The sequence below is a fragment of the Pan paniscus genome, chromosome 1, assembly GCF_029289425.2.
Source record: "Pan paniscus chromosome 1, NHGRI_mPanPan1-v2.0_pri, whole genome shotgun sequence".
Classification (NCBI taxonomy): domain Eukaryota; kingdom Metazoa; phylum Chordata; class Mammalia; order Primates; family Hominidae; genus Pan; species Pan paniscus.
Window position 1 is genome coordinate 28,633,514 of NC_073249.2, and position 23,127 is coordinate 28,656,640.

General features: G+C 46.2%; 1 protein-coding gene across 4 annotated transcripts in view; it reads right to left on the reverse strand.

Moving 5' to 3' along the window:
- MTARC2 (mitochondrial amidoxime reducing component 2) overlaps positions 1–21,129 on the reverse strand; it is a 39,303-nt gene extending 18,174 nt beyond the window's left edge. Inside the window, exons 1-4 of one of the 4 annotated variants that reach the window (XR_008624351.2) lie at positions 17,790–21,129; positions 11,466–11,639; positions 4,779–4,941; positions 3,549–3,689 (exon numbers count right to left, since the gene is read on the reverse strand). Coding sequence is in view for 2 of the 4 variants with exons in the window: in XM_008959229.4 (XP_008957477.2) it covers positions 3,549–3,689; positions 4,779–4,941; positions 11,466–11,639; positions 17,790–18,061 (750 nt within the window). In the remaining 2 variants the exon portion in view is untranslated. The remainder of the gene's footprint in view (positions 1–3,548; positions 3,690–4,778; positions 4,942–11,465; positions 11,640–17,789) is intronic. The other 3 variants (XR_008624350.2, XM_008959229.4, XM_014343088.4) reach the window with 3 other exon arrangements.
- Positions 21,130–23,127: the final 1,998 nt, after the last annotated feature.

The following is a 23,127-nucleotide window of genomic DNA, read 5'->3' on the forward strand; positions in this document are numbered from 1 at the left end:
AAATCAGGAAACATTTTATTCCCTAAAAGAAAGTTTCTCAGAAAATAATGGAAGAATTACAGGATTCCTGTGGAAAAACTGTTGCTTCATGGATTAATTTCTACGCCATGAACTAATTTCCATTCCAATCTTTAGTAACATACTTCTTGAAACAGAGAATTTCATTTGCTGTTTGCCAGGCATTTAATGAATCCGATATTATGTACATCCTACTAGACAATGTGGGAAACTAGAACTGGGAGGGGCAGGTGGGTTTACTGGCAAGCCATTGAGGCTTGAGCCTCAGGCGCCTTATTTGCACAGAACCTTTCAAGGCCTTGAACCTAATTTTATTTTTGTTAATTTTATATATTTTTGTCAATAATTTTATTTTTTTCTTAAAGGGGCCCCCAAATTGTATAAATTTCAGGTCCCACCAAGTCTAGATTCATTCTTAGAAAAATCTATTTCCTTCCCTCAAGAAACTAGTCTCCTGAGTACGTCGGGGGCCTCTTCCTCTCTGGCACTCTCCATTGCCCTCCCAGCCCTGACCCTGTATCATCTCTGACCCCCGTGGTCCCTGCACTCTCCTAGCTCAGTGCTTCTCCAGACACTGTGGGCATGAGATTCACCTGGAATGCTGCTGCCAGTGCAGAGATGCAGGCCTTGTCACAATGCTCATGTAGGTTTCAGGTAGGGCCTGCTGATCTGCACTTTAGAAAAAAGACTCTTAGCTAGGTGAGGTAGCTCATGACTAGAATCCCAGCAGTTTGGGAAGCCAAGACAGGCAGATTGCTTGAGTCCAGGAGTTCAAGACCAGCCTGGGCAACATAGGGAGACCCTGTCTCTACAAAAAAATACAAAAATTAGCCAGGCATGATGGCATATGCCTGTAGTCCCAGCTAGCTGGGAAGTTGGGAGGCTAAGGTGGGAGGATCACCTGAGCTGGGGAGTTCGAGGCTGCAGTGAGCCGTGATTGCACCACTGTACTCCAGTCTGGGTGACACAGTGAGACCTTGTCTCAAAAAAGAAAAAAACAAAGACTCTCTAGTGACTGGGCCTGGCCTTGGTATTTCTGTCTCAGGCTTCCCTGCCTTTCAATGAGTGTTCAAGAGAGTTGCCAGAATAATATGTGCCTGGCACACTGTACAGGCATTCAGCAGATATTTATTGGAAGAATGCAAATCATAATTACTTCCTTGCTCAGAGTTATTACCAGCTCCTCAATATCCGCAGTATAAAATCCAAACTCCTTGGTGTGGTGGCCTCCAGCCAGCTCCAGTCCAGCCTCCCTAACATTTCTCCTTTACCCCCATGCTCCTGTGATTCTAAAATGCTCCCAAGCACCCCTTTATTCATGGCCTCTCGTGCTTCTAGGCCTCCCAAGCGCCTGTCACCTTTACCCATAAAGACCCTCCTCTGACCCTGGCCTGCACACAATCCACACAAGTATAGGGTAAACAGCATTGCTTCCGGGGACCTGGACCTGACCCCTCCCCATGCCCAGGCCTCCCTTCTCCAGGCAGATTTAGGTAGTTCTACTTCTACACATCTCTGGTACCTTCTAAGTGTGTACACTAAAGCACGTCTGACACTGGGCTGTCATTGTCTCCTGGCCATGCCCCTCATATTGGAACATTCTGAAGAGCAGGATCCATATCTTTTCATCTGTATCTGGGCTCCTACAAACCATGCCTGACCTATAATGGATGATTGAATTTTAAAAATTAACAAAGGCACAGAGGAATTCAACTAGATAACAAATGACAAGATAACACCATCAAGTAGACAACTTCTGTATACATTGCTATTGCTCTTTTCTTTTCCTTTTTTTTTTTTTAATAGACAGGTTCTTGCTCTGTCACCCAGACTGGAGTGCAGTGGCACAATCTCCGGCCCCGGGCTCAAGCCATCCTCCCACCTCAGGCTCCCAAGTAGCTGGGACTATAGGCACACACCACCATACCTGGCTAATTATTATATTCTTTTAGTAGAGATGGGGTTTTGCCATGTTATCCAGGCTGGTCTCAAACTCCTAAGCTCAAGCAATCCTCCTGCTTCGGCCTCCCAAAGTGCTGGGACTATAGACATGAGCACCTACAGCACCTGGCAGCTATTTTTCAAATTATCAGATAATACGGAGTGCCTACATGTACAATGGTTTATACTAGGCTCAGTGCAAAGGTTTATCCTAAAGAACCATGTTTATCAACAAATTAGGGGCCGGGCACAGTGGCTCATGCCTGTAATCCAAGCACTTTGGGAGGCTGAAGCAGGTGGATCACATGAGGTCAGGAGTTCAAGACTGGCCTGGCCAACATGGAGAAATCCCATCTCTACTAAAACTACAAAAATTAGCCAAGGTGGTGACATGTGCCTGTAGTCCCAGCTCCTCTGGAGGCTAAGGCAGGAGAATCACACAAACCCAGGAGGTGGAGGTTGCAGTGAGCCGAGATCGTGCCACTGCACTCCAGCCTGGGTGACAGAGTGAGACTCTCTCTCAAAAAAAAAAAAAAAAAAAATTAGGGCACATTTTACTCACACAAAAGGAAGTACGGTCATTCATTCAGGGGAGCAAAGAATTGAGAGGGTGTTTAAGAGCCTCTTCTCTCAGAGTTAACTATTTGGGATCTCTAAATTGGAATTGTCACCCCAGCTCTACAGATGCTGGAGTTACAAGTCTTGTGTTCTAATGCCAGCCACCATTTCTCTGCTAGGCAAAGTGTATAACACCTCTGAGTTTCATTTTCCTTATAAAAAGGAGACAGTAACACAAATTTCACAGGGTTATTGTAAAGATCAAATAAAGTAATTTATCTGAAATGATTATTTAGCTCAATGCCTAGCACCCAGTAAACACCCAATAAATGGTATTTGTCATTGTTACTTCCACTGCTCGGAAAGTTTAGCTCACCCCTGAGGCTTAATATGATGGCTAATCCTTCTTATCACCAAGCAATACCCAGCTATATATATATCACATACAGAGTTCAGGGTTTCTACTGGGTTCTGATGTAGTTTTCCCTTAAGACCACAAAGGTGTGTCCTTGAAAAGGGTGGAAATGTCTGGTGTCAATCCCATAGAAGAGCATGTGGGTGCCCTGGGAGAGAACTCAGGCCACAGCATGGTATGTCTCCAGGGGCAGATTGCCTGTGTCCTCTTGGTCTGCACTTTGGGGCATGGGGCTTCTAAAAGTCTCAAATCTTTGAGAGCTCTGCTGAGTGATAGAGAGTGGAAAATGGCTTTATCTTTCTCTTTATCTTCGCTTCCCTCAGTTATCTCTGAGCTATGATTACATATTCCAACCTCAGATTTGCTACAATTTCGAGTTTTGACTGTTTGCTTTGGGGCCCAAGCATTAACGGGTGAGAGCAACGCCCCCCTGAGGCCAGTGTGTTGATGGCAGCAACAATGAGTGAACAACTCCGCAAGCAATGAGTGATGGCAGCAGCAATGAGTGAATGACTGGACCCTGGCGGATCTGAGTTGGCTCTGGCTAGAGCAGAGTTCCCTTAGCACTGCGAGCAGCACATCTGAGCACGATGCACAAAAGCAGTGGGTCGCTTACCTCCTCAAAAGCATCACAGCCGGTCACCACAATATTTGGCCTGAAATTCTCCATTTTCATTTTCTTCTCCATCCTGGTATTCAAATCTACCAGGGAGGCATCTGTCATGATCAGGAGCGGGCAGTAGTCTGGGTAGGCCACCTTGCCAAGAACACAGGATAGTCAAGCCCCACCACTCCACAAAATGGCCTAGACCAACTACAAAGCTAAGTAATGTCCAGAAGCAAAACCTCTTCAGTGCAGAAGAGGGGAGCAGTGTTCAGGAAGGACAGAGATGTGACTTTGGGCTTGCAGTGGCCAGGAGCTGGAGCAGTTCCTGCCCATACACAGGGACAGGGCTGCAGCCAGGGCCGGCTCTGGGCCAATGTCACTCACCAGGCTTCCTCTTCCTGGTTTCCCACTCCCACTCCAGCAGCGACCCCCTTCCCCCATCATCCTCAAACAGCGAGGACCTGCTGCCAATCAGCTATACTCCAGTAATAATTTCCTCAACAACACCATTCACTCACTAGGCATTTACTGAGCACCTACCAGGCACTGTTCTAGTGGGGAAACAGCAGTAAAGAAAGCAGATAAAAACCCCTGCCCTCAAGGAGCTTGTAGTTTAGGGGCTATGGAGAGAAATTCCCTGAGGTCCTTGTATTTTAAACCTTAGCTCATGGCAGAATCAGAGGCTTTGGTCTTTTGCACTGAGCCTAGTATAAACCATCGTACGTGTCGGCACTCTGTATTATCTGATAATTTGAAAAATAGCTGCCAGGTGCTGTAGGTGCTCAGGGGACAGTTTTCCTTAGGGGGAGGCACCTCGCCAGCACCTGAAATAAGCACATGTCACAGATTGTGAGGGGCGGGTCAGAACAAAGTCCGCTTCTATAATTCCAGGAAACTTGGATTTAGTCCCAAACAAACTTCTCACTTTTGTTTCTCCAGCCAGTTTTCTCTTGCATCTCCATCTACCTGGGAGTCACCCCTGGCTCCCCCCTCCACAATATCTCCCATATTCAATCCTCCATACACCCTAGAGATCCCACTTTTGAGACACCTCTCATATCCACCTTCTTTTCCATCCCCTGGTACCTCTGCCTAGGCTGTGCCCTCATTATCACTCACCAGGGCCATTATCATATTTTCTTAACTGAGGTCCCAAGAGAGGCTCTTTATCAACTGGGAAGGAAGCCAGAAAGAGAAGGGTGACTAGTAGCAGTGAAGGTAAACTCTCTGTAAGCTCACCTGGAAATTCTGATCAAGAGTGGGGAGAAGTTTTCTTGATGTTCTTCCCTTCATGTTTGTCTCAAATTGAACCAATCTATACGCTTCAGTTTTCAAGAAGTTGGTGAACCACTTAGCTGCCTCATTGCCACAGTCTCTGCCTTTAATGTCAAGGCCAAATATCCTGGAAAGGTCACAAAAGAACACCAGGTTACTTACTTATATCAATACACTGAGGGATGGTGTCAAAAATGAACAGCTGGACTGTTGGGACCGGACCATCCCAGAGGGCTGTTAAGTGGTCCCTGGGTCAAAGCTGGGCAGAAGCGCAAGAGAAAGGAGTAGTGTGCGCTCTGGGGAAGAGCTGCCCAAACCCTAATGTACGTGCAAATCCTCCAGGATCTTGTTTGAATGCAGATTCTGGTTCAGTAGGTCTGGGTTAGAGTCTGAGATTCTGCATTCCCAACAAGCTTCTGTATGCCTAAGCTGCTGGTCCATGAACGTAAGGATTTAGGACACTTTCACAAGAGGAGAGGGGCTGCCCTGTGGCAGATGCACCCTGAGCTTAGAATCCAACAGACCTGGGTCAAATTGGAACTCGGCCATTCTCTAGTTCTGTGACCATAAGCAAATCATTTAACTCCTCTGACCTGTCTTCAGTTGTAAATTGAAGATAATTATATGGTACCTACCTATGTCACTTGGTGGGAACAGATAACTTTAGATAACACAGCGGCCCTCAAGGTTTTCTTGCTTAAATTCCCCTAATGGAGTTTTAAAAAGCTATGGACCCTTCACAGAACTATAAGTTGACAGGTAAACTTTTTCATCATAAGTTTAATTTGTTCTGAAAGACATCATTTCCATTGAATTCTAAACACTGACATTTAAAATAAAATGATTACATTATGCTTTTAAAAGTGTGTAATGGGATCTAAATGCCATGTTGGTTTGATATCCACCATTATCCATTTAAACATTTTTGTATTATTCCTCTTTTTATTCATGAACACATATGTATATTATTTTACTTATGTAATTTTATCCTAATGTATTTTTATGGCTATCGCTCACTTACTGTATTTCTTTTGAATCAATTAAATTTGGTTTGTTTCTTAAGCTTTCAAGTGTGAAGAAATGTTTTCAGGATTGCGTTATCATTACAATTATGATTTATATACAATTGATCATAACAAAATAGATATGCTATATATTTTTATAATTCATGAACTTAAAAAGTGAGATTTTATTTGAAATTAAATGCTTAATGAACCCCATAAAATATCCATAAAACTCTGAATGAATCTCACATATTGCTAGAATAAGACAAGGTTCAGTATCAATTTTCTTTCTTTTAAATAAGCCCTGAGGAATTTTTCACACAAACAAATAGATAGAAATGGGAGTTATAGTAATTTCACTTATTCCTTGAATCTCCAGGCAATATATTTCACATAGTGATTTGTCATCAAAAAGTATTTTTAATGATTTATCAGCAACAATTTCATTGGAGGCCCTTTCACTTTAATGTAAGACAAAGAGTTGGAACCACTGACTTGTACAACAATTTTACCCTGTCATTAACGTCACCCTCTTTATCAACACCAGCATTTTTCATTGTTTGGGTCCCTGTATGTTTTTCCCTCCAAGGGCAATGCCCCTAGTAAGATGTGGGGTGGACAGACAAAAGCCTTTCCTTTGTACAAAGAAGAAAGGTTTATGGTGAGACAGGAGAACTTGCTGATTGTAGATATAATTCACAGGATCTGGAAATTGATTCCCCTACCCTCATCTACCGTGGGAAGGCTCATACCAGTGTGAGGACTCCTGAGGCGATGCATGTGAAGGATTTCAAGGTGGACACCTGAGGTGCTCCCAGTTAGATGAACCCCTGTGTACCCTGCAACTCACAATCCTGGTCTGAGGGTAGAGACTCCCAACCTCTCACCTCCTCTCCTATCTACTGTCAAATCTCAATGCTGTTCCTTTCACATTTCTTGGGCCTTTTCCTTCCCTCTAAACCCCCTTCTCGAAGCCACTGTTTCACCTCTGATTAATTCTTGGCTCTACAGACATCTCATGATCCTCTCCTGGCCTTCTGCCTTTCCCCTAAAACTGATTCCATCCCACCGTTCAGCAGTTCCCTAAGTATATGCTCCTGGATGGAGCTCTTCCCTCATCCCCTCAGAACAGCACTTGTACATAAGTGCACACATATTACTCACAGCGTCCACCCACCCGGGAAAGCTTATGGGTGGCACTTTGAAAAGCAGAAAAGCCCCCAACAGGGCAATGGAATACTGATTAACCGGAGCCCCTTCCCCCCGATGGAAGGCATCCCTCCACCAGCCCTATCTCCCATCCCTGCACTGGATGGTATCGCTCCCTCTGCCATGCCATCTTCTCCAATTCTTGCAGAATTTTCCGCAGAATCCACTCTCTTCTACATTTTGACACAAAATGTCTCATCAGCAACATTCCATAGAAAAAACTGACCCTCACTCTGGGTTCAATAAAACTTCATTAGTAAGCAATCTCTTAACTCACTAATCAAAAGTAACTCACTAAAAATTATGTAAGAGGACATAAAAACTTGAATAGACTCTTACAAAGAAAATCCAGATACTTTTACTGGCAAGTTCTATCAATAATTAAAGAATAAATAATACCAATCTTACACGGCAAACAAAAAAAGTGTTTTTAAGACTTGCTATGTAAAAGTGGAAGAAAAGAGTAAATGTTTAGGACTAAATCTAACAAAACATGTAAAATCACATTACAGATAAAATTATAAAACTTCATTAAAGAGATAAAATAAGACACAAACAAGTGAAGAAAAATAATATTCATAGATAAGGTGGATTAATACAATAAAGATAATAGCTATTTAAGACCTAATATCCAGTTAAGTGCTTACTGTATACCAGGTCCTCTTGCAAGTGCTTTATTTAATACACACACACACACACCCAGACACACACATACACACACACATATTTTCACATCAATTTTCTGTAAATTGAACCACAAATTCAATATAGGGTTGAAGTCATGTCTTACTTCCCCCTACTTTAAAACATTAGCTTCACCTTTTAAGACAATAATCAGGCCGTGCACGGTGGCTGATGCCTGTAATCCCAGCACTTTGGGAGGCCGAGGCAGGTGGATCCCTTGAGGTCAGGAGTTCGAGAACAACCTGGCCAACATGGTGAAACCCCACCTCTACTAAAATACAAAAATTAGCCGGGTGTGGTGGTGCATGCCTGTAGTCCCAGCTACTCAGGAGGCTGAGGCAGGAGAATCACTTGAGCCTGGGAGATGGAGGGTGCAGTGAGCTGAGATCGTGCCATCGCACTCTAGCCTGGGCAACAAGAGCGAAACTCCATCTCAAAAAAAAAAGGCAATAATTATTCATAAATACTTGTGATAATCAAGAAGCCATACTGGTCTATAATTAGTATAAAAAAACTTACCACCACACAAGGTGAACAGGGAAAGCTGATTCAAAACACTAACAGTGAAAGTTTAAAAAAAAATAAGTGGCCAGGTGTGGTGGCTTATGCCTGTAGTCCCTGCACTTTGGGAAGCCGAGGCGGGTGGATCACAAGGTCAGGAGATCGAGACCATGGTAGCCAACATGGTGAAATCCTGTCTCTGCTAAAAATACAAAAATTAGCTGGGTGTGGTGGCGTGCGCCTGTAGTCCCAGCTACTCAGGAGGCTGAGGCAGGAGAATCACTTGAACCCAGGAGGCAGAGGTTGCAGCGAGTTGAGATCGCGCCACTGCACTCCATCCAGCCCGGGTAACAGAGCGAGACTCCATCTCAAAAATAATAATAATAATAAAATAAAATAAGCGTAGAATAATATAAAATTCATAACACTTCAGCCTTGTCCAAATGTCTGTGAAGGGACTTTTCTTTTTACTAACTTGAGGTTGTTGGTTTATGTTATTTGATTCTGGGCTCTGGTGGGCTGGCTGTGGTAATCACTCTGTCGCTTACCATCTGTTAGGGGCTAAATGTTTGTGTCTCCCCAGAATTCCTTTGTTGACACCCTCACCCCCAATGTGGGGCCTATGGGAGGTAATTAGGGTTAGATGAGGTGGAGCCCTCATGCTGGGATTGGCACCCTTATAAGAGAAAGAAACACAAGAATGCTTTCTCTCTTCATGCAGGCACCAGGGAAGGTCATGTGAGGACATAACGAGAAGTGGCCATCTACAGCCCTGAAAAGGGACCTCACCAATCTACCAGCACCTCGATCTTAAACTTCCCATCCTCCCAAACTATGAGAAATAAATGTCAGTTGTTTAAGCCACCCAGAATATGGTATTTTGTCACAGCAGCTGGCACTAACTAAACACACTATCTATATTATTTCTTCAGTTTTTAGCAGTTCCCTTGGCAACCAATCCATTAAAAATAGCTTATAAATACAGGCTGAACTAGTTACAGCATGTCTAACCAGCTAGAGAGGGCAGTGCGCTGACTACACCTCTGCATCAATCCAAAGGCACAGCTCTCAATCATTTTCACCAAATTGCCAGGGTTCCAGGCTCTCTATTCCCACCTCATCCAGATCTACAATTCATGCATGGAACAGAATTACATAAGAAGAGGCTGCAGGCTGAGCACGGTGGCTCATGCCTGCAATCCCAGAAGTTTGGGAGGCCAAGGCAGGTGGATCACCTGAGGTCAGGAGTTCGAAACCAGCCTGGCCAACATGGTGAAACCCCATCTCTACTAAAAATACAAAATTAGCTGGGCGTGATGGCACATGCCTCTAATCCCAGCTACTCAGGAGGCTGGGGCAGGAGAATCGCTTGAACCTGGGAGGTGGAGGTTGCAGTGAGCCAAGATCGTGCCATTGCACTCCAGCCTGGGCAACAAGAGCAAAACTCCGTCTCAAAAAATAAATAAATAAAAAAGAATAGGCTGCAATTGCTGTCTTTTTCAGACCCAGGCAACTCACCTGCAAGGTCTTCCTCTTTCCCTCTTTCCATCCAGGAAGGTGTGTGTCCCCCTAGATTTCTGCCTATTTAGCTGGTAAAGAGCCTTGTGGGAAAAACTTGCTCACTGTTGGCAACACAGTGAGTCTACAGGGCAACACCTATATTACTCATGTGACACATGTCAGCTACGTATTTACCCATCACCTTCACATGTCTTCCAATTAAGCCGAGATGGCTACACACTTCCTCTTCAATGAACTGATGGGCTCAAAACCTGTCATTTATGGAAAAGCTTTTCTTCTCCCTACACAAACACGTTAAAGGCAAAAGCCTTAGGAGGGAAGTGGGTTCAAATCCCAGCTCTGTGTTTTCGTGGCAGTGATCTAAGACGTGGTTTCCTCGTTTGTAAAGTGGAATTAATGACCCCCCTCATGGGCTTGCTAAGATAATTACCTGAAATACTGAATTCAGTTAATTATTGCTTCAGACTTTTGAAAATTGGGAACCATGAGTTGTGGATTTCAGCTTAGACGCTTTGCTTGAAAAAGCGTAAGATGAGAGTTCACGGAGTAATCTGAGGCTCCCCTCTGAGCCCTGGGACAACACCAACTTCCACACACTTAACAAGCTCAGTTGGTGACAAGGGATCCAGTTCATCCCATGACAAGCATCTAAGTCTTCTTAATGTGGAAGGACAAGACCCCAGCAAACCACGGAACTTGACAACCCAACAGAAGTCCCATAGGCCAAAAGGAAGCCAAGGCCTGAGGTGTGTCTTTGGCCAGAAGTGGAAATCCCTTACACCCAAGGAATATGCCTTCATCTCAACCACACACTTCAGAGGCTGCAGAGTCAACTTGAAAAGCTCTGGAAGCTCCAGCATCCTTCTCACCCAGCCCTGAGATACAGCTGCTAAAGTCTCCACTAGCTCCCTTGTCTGCCTGGTTGGAGAGTTGACAATTCTGAATGAAGATTTGAATGAAAGGAGAAAAGCCCTAAAGATGAGCACATTGTACCACCTTTATACTCGTAGTAATCCTGCTTTTAATTTTCTGCATGTTTTACGCTTTGACATCTTGGAGCCTTGTTGACACTGAAGAAACTACTTCTCCCAGGGCTGACCAATTCCTAGAAATAATAGACTGATGACCTGCAAGTGTGCCTGTAATAGGAACACCAACCCATCCAGAGTCTGCACTCCCAGTCACCTCCTTTATTTGGTGCCTACATGCCGGGCCACTAGTCCCATGCCCTAGTCAACCCCAGAGCCAAGTACCAGACAATCTGTGTCCCAGAGCCTACTGAAATTGTTCAAACTAGCCAGCTGTAAGCCTGCCGCCCCTGCCTTGCTTCTCCTTTCCTATGGAAACCACAATAAAAGCCCTTGCCCCCATGTTCCCCCTGCTCCCTCTGCCTCCTGACCCACCCTGGTACTCCCCCACTTGGCCTTGTGTGGTGTGGCGTGCCTCCAGTTTCTAGAGAATCTGTTGGTATAACATCTTCTTTTTTCAGGACAGTCATTTCTGTGTCTGTGTGTCTAACCATACCTGATTAAAACAAATCCTAGGTACCCTTAAAACAATACCCTGCATCATCCACTCATGTCCAATCCCAACTCAAACTGCACTTCTCTTAAATGTTTCCTTTACCAATGTCATCCTCTACTGTAGAAACTATAACAAGACAGAATGCAGGGAGGAGCCTGAAGAGAAACCAAGCCTGTTGCAGTTCTGTGGATGCCCCCAAGCGGAACACCTGCACTTGTGGAGTTTGTTTGAGGAAGGCTGCTTGCTAGGCAAAACCAGCTGGTCCATGTCTGGAGCCGTGAAGATCAGGCAGTTGTTCTCATAAATGATGGAGACAAGCACGAGGCGAGGCTCCTGCCGGGCAGTGACCATGTGTCCATCTTCCTTAATCACCAGCCAAAACCTGCAGAGAAACAAACCAGGGCACACTCAGAAAATCCTCTTCCACCTCCCAACAGCTTCCCTCCAGCTTTCTACTTCCTCAGAACTCTCCACCCACCCCATCTTGGGACCTAACAATCATTTTCCAGACAATTATCCAGGTCTGGCCAAATGATTTGGGTCTAAAAGTTGGTGACCCCAGAAAGAGCTTATTTGGCGGAAACAGTTCTGGGAGAGTGTCTGGCTGATGTATGGCAATCTCCAGTTTCAAAAACAAGAACATGAGCCTGGCTCAGAGACTCTCCCTCACTGCTTAGGCAACCCTGCTGCTTGTCTGGGGGTTCTGCTTTGGTTAGAAGCTTCTGTAGGTCTGTTAAATATGTCTCTGTGGCCCTGGGAGAAGTAAAATAGCTTTCAGGTCCTTTTGTTGTAGAACAAGATGAGGTTGGCCAAGTGAATTTGAGTCTGAGACAAAGGTCTTGCAATGTTGCTGCCTCCAAGAGGAACCAGGCCAGCCTCTGCTCTGTTTAACTTGCCGCGGCATGCGGAGGTCCTACCTCAGGAAACCTCCCAAACAGCCTTTCCTCTTCATGCACACATTCTGACATAGAGAACAAAGACACACAGAAGTCACATGTTAGATAAGAATCCCACTTATTTTCCTAGAGAGCCCACTGTACTGGACTTGGTTTTCTTACTTTGTATTTCTACGGGATGAGCTGAAGAGTGAGGGGAAGCTGGCCAGGCCCAGTTGGTTAGGCTTTTACCTACAGCCTAGCATATAGGTTGGGGCTGTATCACACAAAAGACTGTGTTGCCAAAAAGAAAAAAATCTTCCACTCCTAGGGAAAATAAATTTCAATATCACAGTTTAGTTTCATTTTGTTTTGTTTCGTTTAGTTGTTTTGTTTCATTTCGTTTGAGACAGAGTCTCACTCTGTCAGCCAGGCTGGAGTGCAGTGGTACAGTCTAGCTCACTGCAACCTCCACCTCCTTGGTTCAAGTGATTCTCTTGCCTTAGCCACCCGGGTAGTTGGGATTACAGGTGTGCACCACCACGCCCAGCTAATTTTTGTACTTTTAGTAGAGATGGGGTTTCACTATGTTGGCTGGGCTGGCCTTGAACGCATGGCCTTAAGTGACCTGCCGCCTCAGCCTCCCAAAGTACTGGGATTATAGGCATGAGCCACTGTGCCCAGCCCAATATCACTATTTTAGAAAGAAGATAGAATCTGCAGACAAGCGGGTGAGGAAAATGCAGGCACTGATAAGTAAAAATTGTCTGAAAGCCAGAGGCTCTCCAAATGTGAGGAGGATAAAAAGCACAGCCCCTTCCAGAAGCAGGGGTGGCTCCTCCCAGGGAGACATTCCAAAATATGACCAGAGCCATCAGGGAAAGCCTGAGGAGACCTCAGGAGGACATCCAATATCCCAGCACAGGGAGCTCCGTCTCTGCCCTGTCCTGACCCTGACAGATAGTCTTACATCTGCAACCTCCTTATCCGTAAAGTCCTTTCCAGGTGCTGGCTAAACTGTCCCTTCCCCGCAACCACACCAGAAGACAATGGCTGGCAGCCTGTGCTCTGCTAACTGGCATTATGATGGTGTGGCAGTGTAAAGGCATTCCAGTAACTGTCTTGGCTACCCCCTTCCAAAAAGCTGGTGACACTGGGTAGCAGCAAGTCCCCAGCCCTCTGAGGAGACCACCTTTTTCTTTCTTTCTTTTTTTTTTTTTTTTTTCTGAGACAGAGTCTCGCTCTGTCACCCAGGCTGGAGTGCAGTGGCGCGATCTCAGCTCACTGCAAGCTCTGCCTCGTGGGTTCACACCATTCTCCTGCCTCAGCCTCCCATGTAGCTGGGACTACAGGCGCCCGCCACCATGCCCGGCTAATTTTTTGTTTTTTTTTTTTTTTTTTTTTTTTTTTTTTAGTAGAGACAGGGTTTCACCGTGTTAGCCAGGATGGTCTCGATCTCCTGATCTCGTGATCTGCCCACCTCGGCCTCCCAAAGTGCTGGGATTACAGGCGTGAGCCACTGTGCCCAGCCCACCATTTCCTAAGTGTATATATGCATATGTGTATTATTTATTCATTTACATATATTTATACTTAATTAATTTCAAGAGAGAGGGAGACAGGGTCTCACTCTATCACCCAGGCTCTGGAGTGCAGTGGCATGATCTTAGCTCATGGCAGCCTTGAACTGCTGGGCTCAAGCGATCCTCCTGCCTTAGTCCCCTGAGTAGCTGGGACTACAGGCACACACCACCACGCCCAACTGATCTTTTTATTTTTTGTAGAGATGGGGTCCCACTGTGGTCTGGACCTCCTGGCTGGTCTGGAACTCCTGGCTCAATTAATCCTCCCTCCTTGGCCTCCCAAAGTGCTGAGATTACAGATGTGAGCCATCCTGCCTGGTCAAAGATGTCTTTAGATCCCACAGTTCTCTGGCTCACTCATCCTGGGGCTGGGTTCTGTAAATCAGAGGATGTCTGCCCAGAGAATGGGGCTACAGTGAAATAGGCAGGCATCCACTGACTTAGATGCCTCACAGGGCTGGGCCCTATTCCCTATTTCCAGCCTTGTCCCTTGGTGCACAGTTCTTTGGTTAACCTCACTAAAGTCTTCACCCTTAACTTCCAACATGCCCCTTCCCCAGACAAGACTCCCTTTGAGATCTGCACACAACCAGAGCCATGTCCAAACAGGAGTGGCAAACCTGTTTGCACATTATTTCTGACATTATTTCTCCATGGGCTGAATCTTCTCATCTCCCATTCATCCCTTACTAATGTCGCCCTTCACCATGGCTCACAGCCTGGCCTGTGGCTCCAGACTGTTGTATAATAATACAGGTGTTAACTGCTGAGGTTAACAGTGGGAAGTTGTCACTAGAGGTTTCCCATTCATCACTGTCACTGAAAAACTGGCAACTTACAGGGAGTCCAATTTTGGAACAGGACAAATACAGCAATCACAGGTTAAAAGTTTACCATTTGTAACATACCCCAACCATCTCATTTCCCTGTCAACCTGGGCAATATTATTTTTCACCTCTTGTGCACAAAATGATGCCCAGTGAATGAATAACTAGTTCTATTCTGCCAGATCTGAAAGAAGAGATAAGTCTGGAGCATAGATTTCATCATAACCAAGTTACCCCAACCTAGTCTGCAACACTAAAAGCCAGCACCTTGAATTTACAGGTAAAACATGAGTATGTGGTAGAGGGATCAGTGTAGAAGCCTGGAGCCCCGATTCCCCAAAAGAGCTACAGAGCCCCGAACAACCAACAGCAATGGGTAAGTGGAGCCCAAAACAACAGAAAAAAATATCATTTCTCAATTACAAACTGGCCTGGGGAGCAGGAAGGACTGAAAAGTGAGGGAAAGCAGGAACTCTACTACTGAGTGTGGGAGGAGAAAAACAGCAGGAATTGGGCAGGGAATAACACCCTGGATAATAATAAACTTAAGGGATTCCTTTCTCCAACAGTTCATCATTTGTGCAGAAGAAATAAAGGACTGGCTTCAGTAAGGGTTTAGAGAGATAAAACTGATCAACTCACATATGGCTGCTAAGGAGAGCAGAGATTTCCAAGGTCAGGGAGGACAAGCACACCCTCCCAGCAACTGCACCAGGCACCGAATGCCAGCATTCTGCCAGGTGGACTTTAAACACTCAATGCTTAGGGTGCTCAAGCCAAGTGTTCACAAGTATACTAAGAGCTTTGAACAAAATACCTTTAGAAATTTGAGACCCAGAGCACTTCCAGAGGAAAATCCCAGCTCCTTGGAACAGTTAGTTCCAAAGACACAGGTTCAGAATGGAATTCATTAAATGAGGCCTTTCCCTGAACTCTAGGAACATTTGTAGTAGTGTTATTAAATTCTCAGGTGGAGAAGACAGCGGCTATCAAACAGAGTTCTCTCCAGCAAGCCTGCTTTCAAATTGTGAATTATGCTTTGATAAATAAAATGTAGTTAAAATGGGGCTTTAGATACCATGAAGTTCAACCTCATTCTTTTGCAAATGAGACAACTTTGTAGAAGTTCGCCCAAAGTCTCCTGATCCTCAGTGCAATCCTTATACTTTTATATCATGCACTGGTTTCATACAAACAGCATAAGTTCTGTACTCACACAGATCTGAGTTCACATCCCCACAGCACACACTGGTTTTCTGGCCTTGGATGGGATACTCATTCATTCTGATACTGTTTCCTTATTTGCAAAATGGTGATAATACTATCTAGCCCACAAGATTGTTATGAGGTTTAAATATGCTAATCTATGCGACAGGATTTAGCTCAGTGTCTGCTGCATTTTAACACTGAATAACATTAATTTCATTGCCTTTCCCTCTACCCCAGGCTTCACATCACCCCACCCCATCCTAAGCGTTTATTGTTTAAAACAAGGGAAAGGTAATACAGTTGTATTTATTTTAGGATGCCAATGGGAGCAAAAAGCACAGGCAAAGGACACGTATTTTCTTTCCATGGTTGCAGTAGTCATGGCAAAGCAGTGACAAAGAGAAGTGGGAAAGAAACCGTTCTTCAGGTGATCAGAGGAAACGCAGATTAGAACTGGAAACTGTCTGTGAAACCAACCCTTCAAGCGAGGAAGGAAGTAGTGCAACCTAGCCTGCAACACTAATTTTCTCTGGACATGCATCGTGAGAATTTGGTTCTCCCAGTTTTTTGGAAGGTGTCCAGTCCCACACAGCCTGAAGTCTTTCCAGTAATAGGAAGGCTTTTCTTATCCTTCATATTTGAATAAGCTCTAAACATCCTCTTCTTCTTCATGGTCTTGGATAAAATCCTTTAATTATAGCATCAAAATCACCAGGGGGAGATTTAAACATTCTACACGAGTTGGCCCCACTCTTGGTGATTCTGCTTCCGTAGTCCTGGGATGGGAATCTCAGGAAGTTATAGTTGAAAAAGCTCTCCAGGATAAGAAATCTGGGGTAAGGGTGGGAGAATGAAAATCCTCCCATGATTCATATGGTCTGTGTACACAACACTTCTCTAAGACTCTCTGAAGTTTTCCAATACCATGGAAGTCCACATTTCTTTAAGAGGGCAGCAGTCTTCAGAAAACAGTGCATCCGCGTGTCCTGGAGTGAACACAGGGATGCAGGTGGCTCTCTGCTAGAGGAATCCTTGAATGATCAACTTGCAAACCTCCCTCCCCTCGGACACAGGGCCACAGCTAAACCATCTCGGCCAGATAAGAAGACATCTTGGCTGGGCACAGTGGCTCACACCTGTAATCCCAGCACTTTAGGAGGCCGAGGTTGGTGGATTCCCTGAGGTCAGGAGTTTGAGACCAGCCTGGTCAACACGATGAAACCCCGTTTCTACTAAAAATACAAAAATTAGCCAGGCGTGGTGGCGCACACCTGTAATCTCAGCTACTTGGGAGGCTGAGGGAGGAGAATTGCTTGAACTTGGGAGATGGAGGTTGCAGTGAGCTGAGATAGTGCCACTGCACTCCAGCCTGAGCTACGAAGTGAGATTCTGTCTCAAAAAAAAAAAAAAAAAAGAAGAAGGCATCTTAATCCTAAGTATGAAATGTCTATGTGTCAGGCCCAAAAGTCCCAAAGTTCCAGGCTGTGAACAACTCTGCCTATGGGAGAAGGGGGGACACTATTCCCTTAATGGCAAGTATCACCTCTGCCCCAGAGTCCCCATGCCACTTGCTCATCCTTCATCAAAGTGTATCAGGCCTCCAGGGCACCCCCAGGATTGGAGAAATGTGAGGAACAAGGCCCAGCAAGGCCTAAGCCAATGTCCTTGAACAACACTTGGTTTCTTTCTTGCTGCTTTCTAGTGCCAATAGCTTTATTTTTCTACTTTGGTATACTAGGATAGAATCACAAACTTTAGAGCTAAGGAGACTTGGAGATACAGGTCAGACCCCCTCCTGTTACAGAGGAGGAATCTCTCGTCTAGGGAAGGGCAAGGGATTGCCCCTACCTACTTTACCAAAAATAAACCCGGCATGAACTTGGCCTTCCCAGATAAACGACCAACGGCCCAACAGTCAGCCCAGAAACTCAGGTGGCAAACCTCTATAGTCCTTCCCAGATAGATCGGGCCCCACCTGCACCCCCGCTCCTCATCCCAGGCAGGCTCCGCGCTGCCCCGCGCCCGCGCTCTGCTGTACCTGTCCCGCAGGTTGCCGCTGCGCAGCCCCATGGCCGTGCACTCAGCCTCGCTCACCGGCACCCCTTTGCAGGATTTCACCGGGTAGATCCAGAGCTTCGCCACGGTGCCCACCTGCTGCAGCCGCCGGCGCCGCCTGGGCCGTGCGCGGCGCCAGGCGACAGTCCCCAGGGCCACGGCGGCCAGTCCTAGCGCGGCGACCCCGAGCCACCTGGGCCAGGGCCGGGCTGGGAGGCCGAGGCGGGCCAGCGCGGAGGAGCTGGAGGCGCCCATGGCAGAGCGAGGGCGGGCGCGGACCGGCGCACAGACCCGGCAGCGACCGGAGACCGGGAGGACGAGGAGGCCCTTAAGGATCCGGGCGGGCGAGAAGAGTCAAAGTTGACCCAACTACTGACCCTCTCACACTTTCACCACCGAGACGGCAGAGCAGTTCCGCGGAGAGCGGGAATGCCTTAATGCGGTGACCAAGCCTGCGCAGTAATGGAGGAAGACAGGCAGACAGCGGCCGGGGTACCCTGGGCGCCGTGGGAGCGACGCCGCCCAAAGCAAGCGAGCTAATGGGGCGGCCTCTGGGGTGGTCAGTGTCTCCTCCCTCTTCCCCGCCCCTACAACACGACAGTTACCCATGCAACATGACCTTCAGCGCCAGCACTCTGCCACCCCCTTCTCTGCTAATACTGCACGCTTAGTCGCTCGACAAGATCACCGCAGAACGTGAAGGCGGGTTGCCCAACGGAGGATTTACAAACATTTGGGAACGACTTTTTCTGGCAGGTCGCTGTGAGAACTGCAGGACTTTCTGCACACAAAGACTCAGTCTAAACCTCTGCACTCAAAGACGAGGAACTCTAGCGTGGCTTATAGGAGCATGACTCAAGGTCCCCCACCCTCCGCTGCCGCCTAACCTCGACCCCAGTAAAATGTCTTCCCGAGAAAGCTCAAGGCAGCCAGGAGAATTCCCCGTTTATTCTAGCCAACACCCGATGGTAAGGCCCCTGACCTCCCTTTTTTAGGATATTTTCTTAAAAGGGCTTACAACTGTGAATCCTTTCTCTGTTGCTTTGAGATGTATATGTATCGCCTACACCTCAGAAGTCTCTTTCTCAAGGACCTGAAAGCCATTGCTCTGAAATGCAGTCATGGGGAGGATAGGCCTCTGTCCCCCCGTCTCTGTGGGAGGATAGAATCCCAGCTTCATAACGGCCAGCTCCAGGCACAGCTGCCCGTCATTAATACTGACCACCCCTTCATGATTTTTCACTTGATCCCCTGCTAGCTTCCCGGCCCTACTCTCTCCTTCACCCTTTAAAACGCCCAGTCTGCTATGCACAAATGAGAATGATCAGCTTTTTCTCCTGCTGTAAGTAGTTACTGAGTAAAATCTGTTTTCATGCTTTAACTAATGTCTGGGTTTGTTGATCTTTAACAGCTCCATTCAAGCAAGCTATTGGGTTACCAGTGGATTTTCTCAGACAAATTAAGGTTTGAAGTCTTTCAAGTTTTTTGTTGTTGTTCTGTTTTTCAAAAGTTTGTCCCTTAAACTGTGGCACAGTTCTAGGAAAGTTTAAGGAGGCCAACCAGTGGGCCACCCCCCAAATCTGGGCTGGCCACCTCCAGAGAAAGGGGCCCGTTCTGGAGTGTGGGAAGAAACTCCGGGAAGGATGGAGAACCAGAGGAGCCAGGTTCCCTTCGGCTGTTTCTTGTGAAAAGTGAACGACAAAACAAGGCCTGAATCTCTCCCCACCCAGGAAAAAACCTCAGGCCAGCAGAATTAGTCCCTCAATCCCCATACATTTACATCATGCTTGGCAGCTGCGACTTATGGATTTGTTTTTTAAGCATGGTGTGGTGAATGCGACGTGTGTACACTTGTAGCTGACCCCCTTTGCCTCTCCCAACTCCTGAGGAGGGTCAGAGCCCTCCCTGCCCACAAGCCTGCTGTCAGAGTGAGGGGCTTACAAAGCCATCGCCTCGCTGTACGTGAGCTCCCAGACAGGGCAAATGTCTTATTGATTAATCATCTCTTTCTTTCACCACATAGATATTGGTCATTCACCAGGCTTTGTCCTAGATTGGCACTGGGGATTTAAAGTTTAGAAGAAGCTGCCCTTCCATCCAGTTCACTGACTCCCCAGAAGACTGACACCTCCCCTGCAAGTCTAGAGGATAATGTCAGAGGAGAAGCAAGGTCAAGATGCAGAGGATGCAGAGGCAAAAGAGCAGCTGAATCTCAGGACAGTGCTGTTTTCAGAGGGCGGAGCTTTGGAGCTGAGACTTGAGGAGGGGCTTGGAGATGGGTAAAGGAGAGGATTCTGGGCAAAAGGAGCAGCACGTGCAATAGCCTGAAAAAATGGAAGGAACAAGAGAGTGTGGCATGTTTGGGCAACCACCAGCAATCCAGCTGTATTAGGATGTACCTGTGCATGCAGCAGGTGGCGGGAGTTGAGGCAGGACAGGTGGGCAGAGGTCAGATCAACAGGCATCTTATCTCTACTTAATGTGGAGACACCTCAGAATTCTGAACAACAGTCTGGCATGATTAGACTTGGGTGCTAGGAAGGCCATTCTGGCTGCTCTGAGAAAGAATAACACCAAAGATGGTTAGATGAGTTGCAAATGCCCTAGTTCAGGCTGATGTAATTCCAAATCAAGGAAAAATAACAGTGGGGCTGGAGATAGACATGTGGTTAGGAGAGATGGTCAGGGGACAGGATTAACAAGAGATAGTGATGACAGAACACAGAGCCAGAGGGAGAGGAAGAGCCCACGGGGCCTCCCGTCTCTGTGGCATAAAAGTCTGGGGTGGGATGGGGGTACCATTCTCAGAGATTAAGAATTCAAGAGAAGCTGGGCACAGTGGCTCACACCTGTAATCCCAGCACTTTGGGAGGCCGAGGTGGGCGGATCACGAGGTCAGGATATCGAGACCATCCTGGCTCACATAGTGAAACCCTGTCTCTACTAAAAATACAAAAAATTAGCCAGGCATGGTGGTGGGCATCTGTAGTCCCAGCTACTTGGGAGGCTGAGGCAGGAGAATGGTGTGAACCCAGGAGGCGGAGCTTTCAGTGAGCCGAGATCGCGCCACTGCACTCCAGCCTGGGCGACAGAGAGAGACTCTGTCTCAAAAAAAAAAAAAAAAAAAAGAGAATTCAAGAGAAGAAGATAGTCTGGGAAAAAAGATGATGAGCCTGTTGTGAACAGCGAGTGAGAGGTATCTTTGAGACATCAAAGAAGAAATAGTTACCTAGATAGATGGGTAACTTGACCTTTCCATGCTTCCACCTCCTCATGTGCAAAATGATGGGGATAGACATCAAGTGAGGAACTTTGCCATGGTGAGTGCTGCCAAGTCTTTGCTGTCTTCACCAGCCATTATCTATCATAGCCTGCCCTGTTTAAGCTTCACCAATGCTGGGGTTGGGGGTGCCTTCAGGGGAGCAGGGAAATTCCTTATCAGTAATGTGTACATTTGCAGCCCAGCATCTTCATTTGTAGAATTAGTGAGGGGTGATGAGAGGCTGTATTAGTCCATTCTCACACTGCTATAATGAAATACCTGAAGCTGGGTCATTTATCAAGAAAAAATGTTTAATTGGCTCATAGTTCTGCAGTCTGTACAGGAAGAATGGTGGCTTCTGCTTCTGGGAGACCTCAGGGAGCTTTTACTCATGGTGGAAGACAAAGCAGCAGTGGATGTCTTACATGATAGGAGCAGGACCCAGAGAGAGGGGGGAGGTTCCACATGCTTTTAAACAGCCAGATCTCATGAGAACTCACTCTCAGGATGATAACACCAAGGGGAATGGTATTAAACCATGAGAAACCAGCCCCATGATCCAATCACCTCCCAGCAGGCCTTAACTCCAACACTGAGGGTTGCAATTGAACATGAGATTTGGTTGGGGACACAGATCCAAACCATATCAAAGGTTGAGGATTCATGAGTCTAATTGGCTGTTTGCATATCTTTTTTCCCTTCTGATTTGAATCAACTTATCTATTTTTTTGTTAATTTATAAGATCCTTCTATAAATTAAGAAAATTACCCTTTTATCATGCCTTCCCAAGTCATAACTTTTTCCCCTAGTTTGTCATATTTTGGCAACTTCTGCTTAGGAAAAATCTTTCTAGTGAATAAGACATCATTGTCTGCCTAGAGGCACTGACATAGATAAAGAAAACTCTGTCAATTAAAATATCAACCAAGAAACCAGAGAAAAAAAGAAGCCTAAAACCCAAATATTACCTTGCTTAGCCAGGTCCTCTTCAGGAAGGTGAGTACCCGGCAGCCAATGGAAGTATTCATCAGGGCCATGTAGCAGTTTGTCTTTCCTGGGGAGATGAGCGCATCAGATTATCAGGCAGTGAGGATAGTCAACCTTCAACCCATATAACAAATCTCATGACGCAGGCTACGCTAAAATATTGTAACAACCTCAACATCTCAATGCTCTAACAAAATAAAAGTTTATTTCTCACTTACATCCCAGTTTGATGCAGGCCAAACATTAATCAAAGGTCCCCTTAGGCCAGGCCCAGTGGCACACACCTGTAATCCTAGTGCTTTGGGCGACTGAGGCAGGAGGATCACTTGAGCCCAAGAGTTCAAGACCAGCCTGGGCAACATAATGAGACCCTGTTTCTACAAAAAATTTAAAACAACAGAAAAAGAGAGAATGAGGCAGGCATGGTGGTGCATGCTTGTAATACTAGCTACTTTGGACACTGAGGCAGAAGAGCCACTTAAACTCAGGAGTTTGAATGGATATTAAGCATATATATATAGTGGAAGAAGAACCATGGCTAGGAAGTCAAAATGCCCTAGTGACTATGAAAATCCAGCCACATGACCAGGGCTGAAAGCACCAGATTACAAACTCAAGCTTGATAGTCAGCACCTTCAGCTTTGAAAGGAAGATGGCATTGGATCTCTCACCTACTTTCCCTTGAAAGCATAAAACCAAGTGGCAGGAACAGAGCAAGATGTCTGATTAGCAGCCTCTATAGATCATCCTCCATGCAGAGACACCAATTTAACAACTATCTATACTACAAAGTACCTTTATAAGAACCAAAAATCAGGTGAGCAATCAAAGTACCTGGTTTTAACTTCGTATCACTGAAAGGGGCACTGAAGAGGGTAGGAAAGATAGTCTTGAATTGCCAGTACCACCCTCCCCAGTCTCCTGGCAGTGGCCAAGAGAGAGTCTGTGCTCTTGGGGGAGGGAGAGCACAGCGATTGTGGAACTTTGCATTGGAACTCAGTGCTTTCCTATCACAGCAGTAAGCAATATGGGCAGAACTCAGCTGACACCCATGGAAGGAGCACTTAGACC